The 20,373-nt window shown below is 37.0% G+C and overlaps 1 protein-coding gene across 1 annotated transcript in view; it reads left to right on the top strand.

Moving 5' to 3' along the window:
- The first annotated feature begins 8,309 nt into the window (after window positions 1-8,309).
- LOC135224939 (UPF0746 protein DDB_G0281095-like) overlaps window positions 8,310-20,373 on the top strand; it is a 21,013-nt gene continuing 8,949 nt past the window's right edge. The window contains exons 1-2 of the mRNA XM_064264258.1: window positions 8,310-8,844; window positions 13,826-14,400. Of these exons, the coding sequence (XP_064120328.1) occupies window positions 8,832-8,844; window positions 13,826-14,400 (588 nt within the window). The 5' untranslated portion in view covers window positions 8,310-8,831. The remainder of the gene's footprint in view (window positions 8,845-13,825; window positions 14,401-20,373) is intronic.

Genomic DNA, 20,373 nt, shown 5'->3' with positions numbered 1-20,373 from the left:
TTTTCCTTGCTTTCAACATTGTCGCGTTGCAGACAAATAGCGAAATATTGTGACTTTGCGAGCAATCATTACGAGAAGCCCAATAAAGATTAATTTGCTTGGAACATTACCGAATTGCAACTATGATTATAGCATGTTACACACTATATCTCCATCTGGAACCCTACAATGAGTCTGGATATATATTGTCCTTTATAAAAGCCTTCTGCTAAAGTCATTCTGGAATTAAATGAATCTATGACCTGTTTATGACTTTCTTTTCTATTCTAATGATTGGGGTCTAAATATAGTAGTTGTCCAATATTATTGAATTAGTTTTATATAAATAAAACTAATTGTAAAGGTCTTATGATTATAGGAAGTTATCATGTGCTCAAAGGTTAGATTATGCTTTAGTTTGAGCCCAGTTTCAGACTCCTTAATGAACCAAAGATAGCTGGAAATTTTCCACTAATTATGTTATTGAATATTATAAAAATAATCAATTAATGAAATCGTACTTTAGTCTTCAATTTTACCTATACTACAAGGAGGCCAAATGGTCACCATGGGGTGGGGGTCCTTTCTCCACAGAACAATTTAGAGGATTTTAGACTATAAGCAAGTCGCTAACGCCATCTATTGGATACCTAAGAAAATCAGCGTATTTGGCCGACTCCATTTTCAAAGATGGGTGAGGAAACTAGTCAGAGTATTCTTACTTCCATCTTTTTCTCATAATTTAAAATGATGGGTCTACTGGGATATCTAAATTCAACTTTGGTGGGAAATGAGCATTTCATATAGAGGACAAATGACCCGGAATTCGACGTAAGGGAAGGCGATAAAAATCAACTTGCCTAAAGTCCTCCCCCATAGCGAAAATGACACCGCCCTTCATAGATCCTGGCATACCAACAGAATGAAATTAAACCTCGTATTTCGGACAAGAACACGGCAGTTCTGAGCATAAAATGATTGAATCGAAAGTGATTTACATAAATTCAGATTTCTGATCTTACTGTAGGCTATGTGAAAAGACAAAATATCTTTAATTCATCTGCTTTAAAAGCTAAATATAGATTGGTAATTCCAACAATCCAGGCATACCAACAAAATGAAATTCAACATCGTTTTCTGGATAAGAATACCGCAGTTCTGACATGAAAGAATGGAATGAAAAATGATATAAATAAATTTAGGTTTCTGAACTTACTACAGACTATGTGAAATAGCAAAATACCTTTAATTCATCTTCTTTAAAAACTATATAATAGGTTGGCAGTTCCGACAAACCCTTCTGTTACTGTTCGTTGACATGAAGGTCCCGGCATATTTAACCATGACCAAATACATGCAGGAAACAAATACATACTTTAAGAAAAAGTTTCAGGTTATTCTTCGAAAATAAACGTACTACATATTATTCTAGAATAATAAACTATAGTTAAAATGATTAAGATGTATTTATTAATAAGCATCATAAAGTGATTAGACATAAATGCTTCCTCAGCTGAAGAAATCGATGTGTAAAGGAGTCATCATATTATGATGCCTAATTACCTAAAATGTATTGGGTAATGTTTAAAGTAAGAAGGACTGTTGTGGTGATATGGATAAGAATTGTCAATGAGTTGATGACTTTCAGTACCACTCAAGGCATCTGTTATGACGGGTGTTTTCACATCTGTCTCGTCTCTTCTATTTACATTTCAATAACTTACATTATTTGAATACTTATCCAAATACAAAAATATAAATATATGCTTAGATAACATTTTGCTTCAAAAACAATATAAATAAAAATCAAAACGAATAGTTTAAAAATGATTTAGTTACATACTTGGAACTATTGCTTATGTCTACATTTGATGTACATCCTTGGTGATTCTAATTTATTTGTACAAAGAACAATTATATTTTGGCAGCTATTGTTGTGTTTATAACACATCCACAAACAATACAAATAATTGGTGTTTTTACATCTGTCTATCATTAAAATCCCAACGTCTTTATTGTGGCTCAAAAACGTTATGAAATCACAAAAGGGACAGTAATGCCCATCCACAAGAGACAAATTTGGAGGTCAGAGGTTACGAAGGAAAGGCTTTACTCCTCAATCTGATAAATTATGATGAAAGGAAAAAAAAAAAAAAAATAGAAGTAGGAGCCTTTTCTCAATCAGTATACAAAGTGAATGTTTTAATTGTTTTCCATTTACTTCCATTACATTAACTGTTAATCATGCCACTACCTTCGTGTTTAACGCAGTGCCACAATTAAAAATACTAGCAAACATATGTATACAGAAATTATGTATGATAATTCGTAAAGTAACAAAGTCTACGGGCGTGACCAGCCTCGTTTCAAGGGCAGAACCAGCTCCGTTTCAGGGAATCCCTTCTCACCCCCACCCCCTTCGGAGGTGGGGTGTAGGTTGGATGAAACCTCATTATAAACCATCTTAGGGGTCCCAACTATAACCCTGCCAAGCTTCATGCCCATCGGACCAGCCGTTTGGCCGTGATTGAATGACAGACGGACGGACAGACATTACGCACATTATAGTAAGATGTATGTAGTTTGGTTCAGCTTAATGAGAGTAAAATAGTTGGATTTTGTGAGAACTAGTTCCTCATATAAAATTTATAAAATTCTCAGCTGTTCGCTCTACTAACATTGCAAAGGTATGGCAGCTGTCGGATATGATTTCCTTTTCAGTACTGAACTGAACTGAATAAAGAATTTAAGCCAAAGGCTGAAAAGGAAATTGACAGTAAAAAATTTGAAAGGTGTAACAGGAGGAAAACCTCAAAGCAGTTGCACTATGAATCAATTGTTAGGAGAGGGTGGAAAGTAAGATGGAAGAAGGAGAATATGAAACTAGGTACAGTAAAAGGAACAAAAGGGGTTGCAGCTAGGGGGCTGAACGCCCGCTGCAAAGAACCTTCAGTAATGCCTACAGTGGACCGCATGAGGTGCACTGAGGGCACTACCCTCCTACGGCGTTTTCGTCTCAGTGCTGGAGTATTGATCCTTACTCCGCAGCAAGTTATCCTTGGAAATAAGCATATTACTACGCTACCTGTTCATGTGCGCTAGTTTGATTTCCACATTCTAACCAAAAGCCGCAATGCATATTGAGTAACTTAAGTGAGGAAGTCTCTCGCCGCAAAGATACCGCAAAGCCCACTTACTCAGGAAATGTCACTGGGACAACCACACCACCAAAATGTAGATCAACAATCTATTCACACAAACCTGGAAGTTCAAGAGCTCAAGCGAAGATGATATGCATTACTAACCTAATACTTTTCTAATTTCAATACATTCTTATCTCTTCGTTAGTTTATTAATTTACTTATTTTCCTTTTTAATAAGCGAGATCTCTTCTTTCTGCATTTCCCTTTACTTCCTCTTATTCTTCCTGTCGAACATCATATTTTATGGAAACTGGAACTTCAAGTCAATGGTCTGGCCTTGTTCCAATATGACTAGACTTCATCTTCTGAATAATAATAATAATAATAACAATACTACTACTACTACTACTACTACTACTACTACTTACTACTCACTACTACTATAACTACTATAACTACTACTACTACTAACTACTATAATATAATAATAAATAATTAATAATAAAATAATAATAACAACACTTCTTTCAGTTTTCTTCTGAAGATGGAAAAGGAAACCCACAAGATTATCTAGTATAACGTGTTTACTTGTAAGTAAATGTTACTACTATGTAAATACATATAAGTAAGAAAGTTAAATTCGGTATTCTTGTGGGTTTCTTTTTCCAATAATAAAAATAATAATAATAATAATAATAATAATAATAATAATAATAATAATAATAATAATAATAATAATAATAATAATAATAGTAAATTATATTACATTTTTAGCTTCATTACCCTATGCTTTCATAATTTAACAAATATAACACAGTGATATCACTGATATTGACATTTTGTTCCAAGATCTGCTGGCTTCTTCCAGAATGCTAATTTTGTTTTGGGATTTCCTGGAACTTCTGTTGAATCACCACCGTGATCGCACTTACTCATCTGGCGACGAAGATTTGACTTGAATGAAAGCTTAGCTGAATTACTTACAGGAGCTTTGCTTTTTTTTTTTTCAACTGCTACAAAAGCTACAAAATAACAATGCTGGATTAGTCTTTGAAATATTTTCTTTTACAGTATAACAAATGAACTTTAAAAGGAAGGTATCGTAGGTGAGATATGTCATATTTACACATACTCTCTCTCTCTCTGTCTCTCTCTCTCTCTCACACACACTCTGCACTACCTGATCTGAGGCTGCTTCACAACATTGCCTTTCACATCGTCAGTTATCAGTGAACATGTTCCCATCTTCCGTTAATTTTAATATCAACCTTTCAATTACTTCCATACCATTAATACACTCAACATAGATATTTCATAGTAAAGGCAGCCGTACAGAAATAGCTTCCAATCGATCAGTACTCTTGCAGCTTCCTAAATCACAGTTTATATTAACCGGTTATGCCAAAGTCCCGGTCCAAACCAGTTAAAAAGGTCAGCCCGTACGCGCCTGCTCTCTGATACAGTCTGTCTCAAGCAATAGTAAGGGAATAGTCTTCACTTCTGTTTCAAAGTGAGTTTTTTTTTCCTCGTTCATATCTAATTACTCCAAGCTGTAAAGCTAAGTTCGTTACATATTGATTTTTTTATATATATTTCGAATGGATGTAAGATTTACTATCGTAAGATGATCTTCATGTTCGGGTTTCAATTTATTTCATTTTTAGTAGCTATATATAGAATAAAATTTCTCTTTTTTGTTGATGGAGGTAACTGGAAATGTAATCTTTCTTATTTGGAATATCAGTCTAGTGATATATCTGACTGGTCTCAAATCTATTCTTTTCGATGACTAATTCTTGTCCTTTCGGATGATACTTCAGTGGGCGAAGAATTGCTTCGGCCTATAGAGCGTGCATGTGTAGAAAAAAAAAAAAAAACCCTATTGTCTGATGCACATCTGCGAAATCTCCTTCCGTGATTGATGACGGGGATGAAGAATTATCCTCTCGGGCTTATGTGCATCTGCTAACTGTGGATTATTGACAAATCCTCTAGGTCTAATGCCCATCGTTGAGATGCATGATTAGCCTATGGTAGTACGTAGTAAAGTCTATTCGGCCTTTTGACTGTCCGAGATATGTTTTTAAAAGCATCATGCTTAACTGTGAAATGTCTGCAAGCTAAACATCTGCGACGAAATACCACTTTATGTATTTTATCTCGAACGGAACGGAAAAGTTAATACTTAAAAAAAAAGCTGATGATTTTAGTATTAATAAATCAGGAAAGAACACTAGTCACTATTTTGTCAGTCTTCTCTGGTAACTTGAATAATAATATACTTCTTGCTTGTATGGTGTTTTTACGTTGCATGGAACCAGTGGTTATTCAGCAACGGGACCAACGGCTTTACGTGACTTCCGAACCACGTCGAGAGTGAATTTCTATAACCAGAAAATTTAATACACATCTCTCACTCCTCAATGGAATGGCAGAGAATCGAACTCGAGACCACCGAGGTGGGACGCCAACACCATAGCAACCACGCCAATGAGGCGTTGATTAATATACTTCTACCTCGCTCTGAGAGGTGACCTACTGACCTTTCTGTAAGGTTATGAAGACGGGATACATACTTTCTGCCATTTGTATGTCTCCCATCCGTTGTAGTTTAGTGTTACATGACTATATCTCTGCTGTCAATCAAAGGTTGGTGCAGGTGTCATATTCGTCTTTTAATTGCTACATTTTCCCCCTAGTTTGTTTCCAACTAGGAAAAGTTTATTATTGTGTTACAACAATCCATCATATTTATTTAACATATCCACATTTTTAAATGCCAATAGACAGGCAATGTATATCATGTAGTTTGTTATTTATGGCGTTTTGATTAAGCTATGTCTATTCATTCTAAATATATATATATATATATATATATATATATATATATATATATATATATATATATATATATATATACACACACACACACACACACATATATATATACATATATATATATATATATATATATATATACAAATTACAAATAAAAATGCGTGTTAATGGCATAATGCGTTTCACATAGAAACTGATAATTCATTAAGATTGCACAAGTTAACTGACGCAGTTTGTCAGCAAAAGCATAATTCATTTGACCTCGTTGCACTGCTTTCGCATTTATGATTTCGAAACTCTGGTCTTTCTCCTATCTCTCTCTCTCGTCTCTCTGCTCTGCTTCTCTCTCTCTCACTCTCTCTCTCTCTCTCCCTCTTTCTCTGTCTCTGTCTCAATGTTACATTACCTTTAATTAAGTATATATTTTCGATTGGTGTTTATGCACAGATTTGTCCAAAACTCTTTTTCACTGGTCGAAGAGTAATTCAGATAATTCAGAGGCTAACTGCCTAATTATTTGGTGTATAACATCATCGGAATATTTGACCTACTATTTTGCGCATTCTGTGACCAAACATTCATTAATTGTCGAGAAAACTGAGTCAGAAATATAAAGATATATTGACCTAGGAATACCTGTGCATTGTCTCCCTATTGCAATAGTTTTATGAGTACAACGTGAAATACCGTGATTGTAGATTTATCATTAAGTACTTAAGGAATAACCTGGCGAAACAGGTTTTACCAAATTCCCATTTTCTCTACATCAGATTCATTAAGGATTGATACGTATTCAAGTTTTTATCTTTCCGAAAACCTGTCCTTATCCAAAGGAGAATATATTCGGATCTAGCAAAAAGTTCCTTCAATGTAGGAGTAAATAAAGGTCTCTGAATATACTAAAACAAAGGGAGTAATTACCAAGGACAAGCGTTAGGAAGGAAGGCCTATTAATTATGAATTGAAGAACGGAAGTGTGTCTAGTTGGTGAGTCTCTGATTATGTCGATACGCGATTGATCATTTGCGCTACAGCGTATAGGCATTCTAGTTTATACTACTTTGCTCATGTGTGTGTGTGTGTGTGTGTGAGAGAGAGAGAGAGAGAGAGAGAGAGAGAGAGAGAGAGAGAGGAGTTCCCTTATTAAAAAAACAAAGACTTTCATAGTATGTAGTTCTTTCATAAAATGGTTAAACTCTAACTGCTGAGAGAGAGAGAGAGAGAGAGAGAGAGAGAGAGAGAGAGAGAGAGAGAGAGAGGGGAGGCGGTTTTCTTAGAGTAACAAAGACTTTCATACTATGCAGTTCTTTAAATAAAATACTTCAACTCTAACCGCTGGGAGAGAGAGAGAGAGAGAGAGAGAGAGAGAGAGAGAGAGAGAGAGAGAGAGAGAGAGCAAACCTTCGGAATGTTTTAATAATAATTATCTAAAAATAATAATAGTATGAATCTTGATATGCAGAAACAAATCCACAGTTATGTGGGTACCAATTCCTCAGAGGGTAGCAGTTTCCAAAATTTTGTTTGTTTGTTTTGTTTTTTGTCCATTACCCACTTACTTGCCTCTCAAATCCTGATGTCCCCTGTGATGATATATGCTAATTCTTATATTCATGTGGGTATATATTCTAATATTCATGTAGACGAAGCCTAAATGGCCATGAACTTGGTTAGAACATTTTCAAATTGGGCGCCCGACCCCATTTAGAAAGCAAACTAGCTTCCCCTGGTACATTGGGAACCAGTGGTATAAACCACCTAGGCTTCTCTCTCTCTCTCTCTCTCTCTCTCTCTCTCTCTTTCTCTCTCTCTTCCCGCCCGTTTTAGCAACATTTCGTCTTCCCGCCATTGTGAACACGCGAGCATGTAAAGCGACCATTACCCCGATCAATATCTCCAAACTCCGTAACAGCGGCTAATCAATGCTTACAAGCATCGACTTCTTGATCAATGAGAAAAAAAAATCTGGATTTCTCCGATGGAGCCAGTTACCGTTAGACCACCAGGAGCTTGGTTTTAAACAGGAACAGGTTGATTCATTAGCAAGTTTCTGTTGCGGACTTATAATATGCATGTCAGCGTTATCGCTAGATGGACGTTGGGGAATAATAAAACTGACCCTTCCGCCCCCCACTGCACTATGTCTCGGGGGATAATAACGATGAGGGGGGGAGAATGCGGGGGAAGTAGCAGTTGGAAGGGGGAGGGTGATGATGAGGGGCGACCGTTGTTGTGAGGGGTGGGGGCGGGCGGTTAGGAAGGCACGATATGTCACGTATCCCCTTCCCCCCAAAACCAACCCTCCTCACCTTTATACTTCAAGTCCGTCTTCAGTCAGAGTTTCGGTGTTCCCTCATAGTCTGCGTCCGGTTGGGGACTGGAATGGCATTCGAGCCCTGACATCGGCGCCGGTTTTCCCCGTAATCGAAAAAAAGTTCGTTTCTACCTTGGAAATGTCACCGACCGATAGAAAACGGCACTGAAGTGAAAAAAAAGTTGATATCTCTAGAGGAGCGGTATAATTCCTCCCCTGGGACTATGGTAGGCGCCGCGCCTGATATGGAGATGCAGCTGATTTGGGGTGTATCGTCCCGCGACGATTCGGGAAGACCGGAGAACGTTCAATAGCCGAACAAGGCTCGTTCAGAAGGAAGTCTTCTTGCGAAAAATGGCGATCGGTCCGACAGAGCGCGGGGATTCTCTGACGTGAAGCGAGAAGAGATAGAAAAAAAAATGACGGGACACGCATCCAAAATTATCTGACGTACAGAGAGAGGAAAACACTACCATATTCTTTTTATAATATAGGAGCGACGTCGAGGAATAAAACTCCCTCAAAAATTTACCAGCGATACCAGAAGATTCTCTGCTATGGAGGAAAGGCGTAGGTGTTATTTTAGATTTCTTTTTTTTCTTTTTTTAGCATTTTACAGAATCTAGTAAACCAACCTGATTTACAGAATCTAGCAAATCAGGCTGGTCCTGAATTCTCAATAGCCTGTCCTGCGAACATAGTAGCTTTGTGAATGCAATTGCACGCAAATCTTGCACATTATTGCAGTGTTCTCGTTTTCATGATGTCATATCTGACAAATTCCAATCCTTTGAAAGGTGTGCTGTAACTAGCGAAGGATTTTCATTTACCGAAATCAACTGCCATTTCTTTAAAGAACCAGATTCATTGCTGATAAAATGTCATTGGAGTCAGTGGTGGGTGTTTTGCTGACTGCTGTCCTTTCAACGCTCGCTCGAGAGATTATTTATTCTAATAGTATTTGAGAGATTATTTTTTCTAATAATATTCCCCGCGAGCAAATTCCAGATCATTCACCCTAACATTGACGACCATTATCGACCACAGCCAGGCTTGCCACATGGACTCGAGCTAGATACGTGCGCCTGAACATGCATCAAGACATTAGAAAGACTGTATACTTCGGATGTATATGATCATACATATAATGGATCTCTCCTACATAGTGGCTCCCAAGGGTTGTAAACCCGGTATGTATCCACCATTGAAGCGTGTTCAGTACGTGTTTAGTACAAACCCCGCTGGAGATGACTATGAAATCACAAACAAAAGACTGCAAATATCATGAAGATAACGACACCCAAGAAATATCAGTCCTTGATATCGACTCCTGAACATTGCTGGAAGTCACTATCTAGGAAGGATCTGAAATGTTTGTATTCTATTTGATGCAATGCACTGATCATCTAATAAAATAATAATAATAATAATATGTAACGATGGTATTGAGGAGGGCAGGGGATCTTATTGAAAACCTTTTTTTTCGACGACACTCATGTAGAAATTGGCAAACGGAACCCCTAATCGGGATGCCATTGCCACACCGTCAATCTGGCAATGAAGATGTCCTCTGTGGGTTGTGAATGGGGGCCTTCTTGGTGCATATTTCAAGAAGGGCTTTTAGGGCCTCTTCGGGGATGTTCAAAGCCTGTGTGTCCTCACATCTATATACTCTACCGAGGATGTGCTCAATCGCCTCGTCGACAGGAACGTTCGTGAAGAGGCTCTCGATATAATAATAATAATAATAATAATAATAATAATAATAATAATAATAATAATAATAATAATAATAATAATAAAGTTTAAAGAAGTTGCAATGAACGAAGACTCAGAAATAACAAAATGTAGATTTTATAATGAAATAATTATTAATAATTATAATAATGGATAAAAAATTTACAGTAATGTAAATGTACATATATTTAAATTTAAAACTTAAAGGATAGCTTTCGGGAATCTGTTCGGTTCCCCTTATCATTAATAAGGGGAACCGAACAGATTCCCGAAAGCTATCGTTAGACTTTAAAATTTAAATATATGTACATTTACATAACTGTGGATTTGTTTCTCCATTTGAAGACTCGTGCTACTATGAGGATATTATGATAATAATATCAAAAATGTTTAAAGAAGAGCTGCAATAAACGAAGACTCATAATTAACAAAATGTGGATTTTATAAACCTAAATAAACCTGTAAAGCTCTGGAATTCAAATGAACTGGTAAAATAGGCAGACACAGAGAGCAGGCGAAAATATGTTAGCATAATTATATCTTGCAGCTTCGTGGTATTGTCATTATAGTTGTTGAGAAATTCACAGTCTCGCGAAAACAAATTGTTAAAAAATCCACAGTTCTACGTAGAAATATATTTTAATATATAATTATGGATTTTTTAACAACACATTGTCATTATATTTAATCATAATTCGTACACTGAGTAATATGCAGTCAATGCATTAACTGAAGTGTTCCATAAAGGTTAAAAACATCTATAGAAAAAAACATGTTGCCAGCATTGCAGCACTGAAAATTTTTTGAAATGAAACTTTAAAAAAAAATATCATTCACATCGCTATTAAATTGTTATTAAGTTTTTTTATCTCCTAGATTGCTGTCCATTTTCATACCAAAGCTTTCAACCTCCTGGAGATTTTTGATTACCTGGAAGGTGTAAATCAACACGAACTGTCTCTTATTCGCATACTCCCCAATATACTAGAGAAGTGTCAGCCAAGTCCATTAGGATATGAAAAAAAAAATTTATGCACGCAACGATGCTTATAGAATATACGTTGAATGAAAATATCTTACTTTCCCTTCACTCTTCATTTAATATATACGCATATATATATATATATATATATATATCTAAATATATATATATATATATATATATAGTATGTATGTATATATATACATATATATATATCTATATATTTATATATACACACACATATATATATATATATATATATATATATATATATATATATATATATGATATATATATATATATATATATATATATATAATAGGTCATGAATGAGTGAAGAAAGGCTGATATTTGCAAAAGATTCAGATGTTGATTAGTTATATATATATATATATATATATATATATATATAATATATATATATATATATATATATATATATATCTTCAACAACTCTGAATCATTAGCAAATATCAGCCATTCTACACTCCATTTATAACCTATTTATACCTTAACCCACACATTGCATCTATATCTATTTTCTTTCTTTGATCTCCCTCATTACTTCAGCCATACAGATACTGAACAACTCTGAATACATTAAGCAATAATTTCTCAAACTCACTTTTAAAACTAACAGTCTTTGGTTTTATCATAATATTTTTGCTCTCTCTTACCAACATATCTTTTAGACCACAAATCCTCAACGCCCTCTACATTGCCTATTGATACTATCTTGAGCTGATTTTGGTCCAAGTCCGTAAAGTACAATATTTTCCTCTACTTCTGACTCCTTATTCATGGTCTGCCATGATAAACAATTTGATCAACTCATTCTATATTGCCTAAACACCACCGTTCTTTCCCTGTCAGTCCGTCCGTCATCTGCCATACTGTGCCTTTGTGACCTTATTACTGTGCCTTGTGACCTTAAAAATCCCCTTGATTACCCGTATACTTTTCTACTCAAGAAGAGTTAACCTTTTTAATCTTGTGTTTAGAACATTTCTTCTATCAGACATGACTTACCTTAGTCAGTCACTCAATCACACTACCACCACCATAACACGGTCTTGCAATATCTTTTAAAATGTCCTAAAGGATATGATATTCAACCCAAATCATTATCCACCGATGCTACGTTTATAAGTTCCATTTGGGGTGTAAGCTTAACCATAAGACTAGTAGAGATGTAAAATCTACTAGAAAAAGTGGCGTAAGATTCTTTTATACCTCCTCACAATAACCAACAGATGCTATATTAGTAATGTATGAGCTTTTTCAACAGGTACATTAGGAAGTAAGAGTTAGGGGTGCTTGTTGTCGATATATATATATATATATATATATATATATATATATATATATATATATATATATATATATAGTATGTATGTATGTATATATATATACACACACTCACACACACACACACACACACACACACACACACACACACACACACATATATATATATATATATATATATATATATATTATATATATATACTAAATCCACGTAGGAAGGTGAGTGAAAACCAGGTCTTTGGGTAAGTACTTTTGTAGCACATTTTATATTTTCAAGTTCACACTGAATACAAAAGAAGTTGACGGAGCTTTATATTAGTCAAACGTCAAAAGGACTAGATGTGGGATGCTCCCAACATAAATACGTCTTATGTGTGATTGTGGATATGTGTGTGTGTGTGTGTGTTTGTGTAAATCAATAACGTCTTTTCATTTACACAGAAGTTATTGAATGGCACTTATCATTTTACCCCAAAACTTTACACAATACTACCTAGCCAATACTAATGAAGGAAATGAGAGATTAATAAAGTGGCAGAAGATGCTTTATAAACGGTTTCATGAAGACTATCAAAGTCTGAGGCAACTTGTAGTCTTGTTGTGAAAGAGTGAATATAAACAACGTATACCAACATTCATTCAATTATAGATAAATGAACCTGGTATTTATGCTTGGTGTAGCTGATTCAGTGACCATATACAGAAACTTTTGAACATTTTATGCTTTTTCATGAGAACTCAAGAGAGACTCATAAAGGCCACTTTGCTTAGATGGACGATCTTTAAATTCATCCTCCTTCTGAGAAAAAAAATCTAAACCTGGCATTCAGATGAAAAGATAAAATGAAAAGGATTTAAAGGATGAAGAAAATCAGACTGTTTTCGGCTGACCTCAATTGGAGTGTATCCAAGGAAGAACAGTAAATCAATATTTAAGTCTGGAGTTGGTAGATATCGTGATCAGACGAAATCTGCCTAGTCGGGATAACATCGTCTGTTCTTTGTGTATATTACTACTAGATTCTCTACATTATCCATCTCTCTAAAGTATTTTTTTTTATCTATCTATTCCCTTTCATGTTTTCACTTGTAATTTGTGATTATACTATAATATCTGGTGACGTTGGCATCATACATGGGCAACCTCTCGATTAAAGAACTGTAAAAGTCTGTAATAATTTAAATTTTCAAGTATTGTGGTTATGTCTTAATTATTTTCATATTACAGTTACTAATTATGGCTACTGGCAAGGACATTGTACTCGTGATATATATATATATATATATATATATTATATATATAATATATATATATATATATATATATATATAGAGCACTATATACTTTTTGAGATAATGGTAAAACTCCATAGCAGATATTTCCTAAGCTAATTATGCTTTTGCTCCTCATTTCCGTATGTAATGTGTGCAGATGTTAATCTCAATCCCAGCCTGCATAAGAGAATTGTGGATGAATGACAGGGATTTAGTGAATTACATTATTCTCTATAACAATTTCTGCAGAAGTGGCAGAGCAGCAAGTGCCTCTGGTGGGAAATCCTGCAGAACTGAACCGCTTGACACAGACGGACGTACTGGAACGAACGCAAGAACAACAGGAGACAGAGCAGTCGGAAGAACAACATGCATCCCATACGGAAGAACAAGATGAACAGCAGCAGCAGCAGCAGCAGCAGCAGCAGCTGCAGGAGCAAGAACAACAGCCAGAGGAAGAGATTCCTCTGGTAGAACGCAGGAGCCAGACGGATGAAAATCTTGAAGAGAAGTCCATCGAAGAAGATCCACCACCCTACAGTCAGCTACCCGAGCATCAACAGGAGCAACCACAAGAGAGCCTAGGCCAGCACCGCCAACAGCGGCTGTACGAGGACCACCAGCTGCACCAACATGTGCAGCAGCAGCTGCGGATACAGCAGCACCTCATAGACCAAAGCTATCAGGAGCAGCTTCAGTTAAGACACCAGCAGCAGCAGCAGCAGCAACAGCAGTCTCCTGAGCAGTCTCCATTCAGGGTTCTTCAGCCTTCTCGTAGCATTCCGTCCAGGGACTGGTCACAGGCACTTCATGAGCGCGTTCACGTGAGTGTTATTATTATTATTATTATTATTATTATTATTATTATTATTATTATTATTATTCGAATGAAAACTCATAATCACATGAGCCAATAAAATGGGAAAGTAAAGTGTTATTATTATTATTATTATTATTATTATTATTATTATTTTTTTTAATTTTTTTTATTTTTTTTTTGCTCTATCACAGTCCTACAATTCGACTGGGTGGTATTTATAGTGTGGGGTTCCGGGTTGCATCCTGCCTCCTTAGGAGTCCATCACTTTTCTTACTATGTGTGCCGTTTCTAGGATCACTCTCTGCATGAGTCCTGGAGCTACTTCAGCCTCTAGTTTTTCTAGATTCCTTTTCAGGGATCTTGGGATCGTGCCAAGTGCTCCTATGATTATGGGTACGATTTCCACTGGCATATCCCATATCCTTCTTATTTTTATTTTCAGATCTTGATACTTATCCATTTTTTCCCTCTCTTTCTCTTCAACTCTGGTGTCCCATGGTATTGCGACATCAATGAGTGATAGTTTCTTCTTGACTTTGTCAATCAACGTCACGTCTGGTCTATTTGCACGTATCACCCTATCCGTTCTGATACCATAGTCCCAGAGGATCTTTGCCTGATCGTTTTCTATCACTCCCTCAGGTTGGAGCTCGTACCACTTATTACTGCAAGGTAGCTGATGTTTGTTGCACAGGCTCCAGTGGAGGGCTTTTGCTACTGAATCATGCCTCTTTTTGTACTGGTTCTGTGCAAGTACCGGGCATTCGCTTGCTATGTGGTTTATGGTTTCATTTTTCGTATTGTACTTCCTACAAATGGGAGAGATGTTATTTCCGTCTATCTGGTTCTTAGGGCCTGATCTTTTGCCGCTGTTATCATTCCTTCAGTTTCCTTCTTTAGCTCTCTCCTCTGTAGCCATTGCCATGTGTCATCGCTGGCTAGTTCTTTAGTCTGTCTCATGTATTGTCCGTGCATTGGTTTGTTGTGCCAGTCCTCTGTTCTGTCTGTTATTCTCCTGTCTCTGTATATTTCTGGGTCTTTGTCTACATTTATTAGTCCTTCTTCCCATGCACTCTTTAGCCACTCGTCTTCACTGGTTTTCAGATATTGCCCCAGTGCCCTGTTCTCGATGTTGACGCAGTCCTCTATACTTAGTAGTCCTCTCCCTCCTTCCTTTCGTGTTATGTATAGTCTGTCGTATTTGCTCTTGGGTGTAGTGCTTTGTGTATTGGCATATGTTTCCTGGTTTTTTTATCTATGCTGCGGAGTTCTGCCTTCGTCCATTCCACTATTCCTGCGCTGTATCTGATTACTGGCACTGCCCATTTGTTTATGGCTTTTATCATATTTCCGGCGTTGAGTTTTGACTTGAGTATCACCTAGAGAGTCTGCATATATTCTTTCCTGATCATGTCCTTTATCTCTTGGTGTTTTATATCCCCTCCTTCCATTATTCCCAGGTATTTGTATCCTGTCTCATCTATGTGTTTGATGTTGCTCTCATCTGGTAGCTTTATCCCTTCAGTTCTCGTTACTTTGCCTTTTTGTATGTTGACTAAGGCGCATTTTCCTATTCCAAACTCCATCCTGATGTCCCCAGATACAATCCTTACAGTCTGGATTAGGGAATCTATTTCCTTGATGTTCTTAACATACAGCTTGATGTCGTCCATGAACATCAGATGGTTGATTCTGTTGCCTCTTTTCTTGAGTTGGTACCCGGCATCCATCTTCTGTAGTACTTTTGTCATGGGAATCATGGCTACTACGAAGAGTAGTGGGGACAGTGAGTCGCCCTGGAAGATCCCTCTCCTGATATTAACCTCTGCTAGTCTTATTCCAGAGCTTGTAAGTATTGTATTCCAGTTGCGCATTGTATTTTTGAGGAAGCTGATGGTGTTTTCCTCTGCCCCATATATTTTCAGGCATTCTATTAGCCATGTGTGTGGTATCATGTCGAAGGCTTTCTTATAGTCTATCCATGCCATGCTTAGGTTGGTTTTCCTTCTCCTACTGTTCTTCATTACCATTTTGTCTATCAGGAGCTGGTCTTTTGTGCCCCTACACTTCCTTCTGCAGCCTTTCTGTTGGTGTGGGATGGTGTTTGTCTCCTCCAGGTAGTTGTATAGCCTTTCACTGATGATACCTGTTAGTAACTTCCACATTATTGGGTGCATGGTGATTTGAGATACAATGCTGGAGTTGTTCTGCTATTCGGGGGTGTAGGGCCTTGAAGTTTTTGAGCCAGTATCTATGGACTTCATCGGGACCTGGGGCTTTCCAGTTTGGCATTTTCTTTAGTTGGTGTCTGACTGTGTCTGTCGTGATCTCTGTTAATGTTTGTTCTATTCTCCCTGTTTCTTCTTCCTTGACTTCCTGGAGCCATGTTGCATGTTTGTTGTGTGATACCGGATTGCTCCATATGTTTTCCCAGAGTCTCTTACTTGGTTCGGCTTCAGGAATTTCTTGGTGGTTGTCTTCCCCTCTTAGTTGGCTGTATAGTCTTTTCTGGTTGGTTCCGAATAGTTTGTTCTGTTGGTATCCCTTATTCCTGTTCATGTACCGTTGGATCTTATGTGCTTTGGCCTTAAGCCTCTGTTTTACATCTTCTATTGTGTTGTTTAGTCCCCTCTCTTGTACTTTGTATTTCTCGTTGAGTTCCTCCCTTGTTTTCTTGCTTCTTAGCCTTTTTTTCTGCCATCTCTTTCAGTTTACTCAAGTCAGATCTCATCACCATGATTTGCTTTTCCAGGCGCCTTTTCCAAGGAGGTTGCTGTTTTGGTTTCTGTTGGGTTGGTTGTGCTGGTGGTGTTGGTGTTCGAATCCCCATCAGTTCTGCTACTAATCTTGCTCCTGCATATACCAAGTTATTTGTTTCTGTGATACTGGTGGTGTGTATTATGCCCATTATTTCATTGACCTCACTTGTTTTCTCCCTTAATTTCTTGGTGTTGTAGGCTTTCATGGAGGGGATCTTTGTTCTCTCTGTATCTGGCTCCATCCATTGTCTAATCTTTTCTACCCATTCCGTCCTCTCTGTTACTTCGTTGGTGTTTCTTCGTGTGTCGTTGTTTGATACCTCATCCTCCCTGTCGTCTTCTGTGGCATCGTCTCTCAGTTCGTCTTCGTGTAATTCGTTGTCGTGTGACATTTCCCTTTCCAGTTCTTCTCTTTCTATTGGGGAGAGCCAGTTCTTTTTCTTTATGTTCCTTACTTTGTCTGTCAGCCTCTGCTCTGTTTGGGGGGTGTTATTCCTCTCATTCCAGATGTTGATCAATCTTCTTCAATATCCTCTCTCCGTCGGGTTGCTTCTGATGTAGCATCTCCATATTTCCTTATCTTCTTCTCTTGTCCATTTCTTCCTTTTTGCTTCTGTAGCTCCAATCTCAGGCTGTTGATTAGTTGCTGGATGACGACCTCCAAGTACCTGACCATCTTCCCCTTCAATTGGGTTGAATACCTGGTTGCCGGACGAAGCTCCTCTGTTGCCATAGGTTCCATTTACGTCCTTCATTTCTTTCCATCATTGCTGAGTTTTGCTATTTAACCAATAGCTGAGCCCTACCCCATCAGGGATAGGTACTCATTTACAGCTGAGTAGACTGAGGAAATTATGGTAGAGATCCTTTCCCAAGGAATCAACGCCGAGGAGAGCGGTCACCCATCCAACGACTGACCAGCCCCAATGTTGCTTAACTTGACTTAAGTCCATTGACGACCTAACCCACTCCTCCACGGCTCCCATTTATTATTATTATTATTATTATTATTATTATTATTATTATTATTATTATTATTATTCAAATGAAAACTCATAATCACATGAGCCAATAAAATGGGAAAGTAAAGTATTATTATTATTATTATTATTATTATTATTATTATTATTATTATTATTATTATTATTATTATTATTCAAAATGAAAACTCATAATCACATGAGCCAATAAAATGGGAAAGTAAAGTATTATTATTATTATTATTATTATTATTATTTTTTTTTTTTTTGCTCTATCACAGTCCTCCAATTCGACTGGGTGGTATTTATAGTGTGGGGTTCCGGGTTGCATCCTGCCTCCTTAGGAGTCCATCACTTTTCTTACTATGTGTGCCGTTTCTAGGATCACACTCTTCTGCATGAGACCTGGCGCTACTTCAGCCTCTAGTTTTTCTAGATTCCTTTTCAGGGATCTTGGGATCGTGCCTAGTGCTCCTATGATTATGGTACGATTTCCACTGCATATCCCATATCCTTCTTCGTTTTCTATTTTCAGATCTTGATACTTATCCATTTTTTCCCTCTCTTTCTCTTCAACTCTGGTGTCCCATGGTATTGCGACATCAATGAGTGATACTTTCTTCTTGACTTTGTCAATCAACGTCACGTCTGGTCTATTTGCACGTATCACCCTATCCGTTCTGATACCATAGTCCCAGAGGATCTTTGCCTAATCGTTTTCTATCACTCCCTCAGGTTGGTGCTCGTACCACTTATTACTGCAAGGTAGCTGATGTATCTTGCACAGGCTCCAGTGGAGGGCTTTTGCACTGAATCATGCCTCTTTTTGTACTGGTTCTGTGCAAGTACCAGACATTCGCTTGCTATGTGGTTTATGGTTTCATTTTTCGTATTGCACTTCCTACATATGGGAGAGATGTTATTTCCGTCTATCGTATTTTGAACATATCTGGTTCTTAGGGCCTGATCTTGTGCCGCTGTTATCATTCCATCAGTTTCCTTCTTTAGCTCTCCCCTCGGTAGCCATTGCCATGTGTCATCGCTGGCTAGTTCTTTAGTCTGTTTTATGTATTGTTCGTGCATTGGTTTGTTGTGCCAGTCCTCTGTTCTGTTTGTCATTCTCCTGTCTCTGTATATTTCTTGGTCTTCATCTACTGTTATTAGTCCTTCTTCCCATGCACTCTTTAGCCACTCGTCTTCACTGGTTTTCAGATATTGCCCCGGTGCTCTGTTCTCGATGTTGACGCAGTCCTCTATACTTAGTAGTCCTCTCCCTCCTTCCTTTCGTGTTATGTATAGTCTGTCCGTATTTGCTGTTGGGTGTAGTGCTTTGTGTATTGTCATATGTTTCCTGGTTTTCTGATCTATGCTGCGGAGTTCTGCCTTCGTCCATTCGACTATTCCTGCGCTGTATCTGATTACTGGCACTGCCCATGTGTTTATGGCTTTTATCATATTTCTTGCGTTGAGGTTTGACTTGAGCATCGCCTTGAGTCTCTGCATATATTCTTTCCTGATCGTGTCCTTCATCTCTTGGTGTTTTATATCCCCTCCTTCCATTATTTCCAGGTATTTATATCCAGTCTCATCTATGTGTTTGATGTTGCTCCCATCTGGTAGCTTTGTCCCTTCAGTTCTCGTTACTTTGCCTTTTTGTATGTTGACTAAGGCGCATTTTTCTATTCCAAATTCCATCCTGATGTCCCCAGATACAATCCTTACCGTCTGGATTAGGGTATCTATTTCCTTGATGCTCTTACCATACAGCTTGATGTCGTCCATGAACAGTGAGTCGCCCTGGAAGATCCCTCTCCTGATATTTACTTCTGCTAGTCTTATTCCAGAGCTTGTAAGTATTGCATTCCAGACGCGCATTGTATTTTTGAGGAAGCTGATGGTGTTTTTTTCTCTGCCCCATATATTTTCAGGCATTCTATTAATAATAATAATAATAATAATAATAATAATAATAATAATAATAATAAATAATAATAATATATTTCATTATTATTATTATTATTATTATTATTAATTATTATTATTATTTTTATTATTATTTATTATTATTATTTTTATTATTATTATTATGATTATTATTATTAATATTATTATTATATTACTCAAAGTTATTATTACTCAAAGGAAAACTCATAATCCCACGAGCCAATAAAATGGGAAAGTACAGCCACATTAGTATGCTCTTTGATTTTGTTATTTAATTTATATAATATTTTAAAT

Source organism: Macrobrachium nipponense, chromosome 12, assembly GCF_015104395.2.
Source record: "Macrobrachium nipponense isolate FS-2020 chromosome 12, ASM1510439v2, whole genome shotgun sequence".
In the NCBI taxonomy this organism is placed as follows: Eukaryota; Metazoa; Arthropoda; class Malacostraca; order Decapoda; family Palaemonidae; genus Macrobrachium; species Macrobrachium nipponense.
This window is presented reverse-complemented; position numbering and strand designations above follow the sequence as displayed.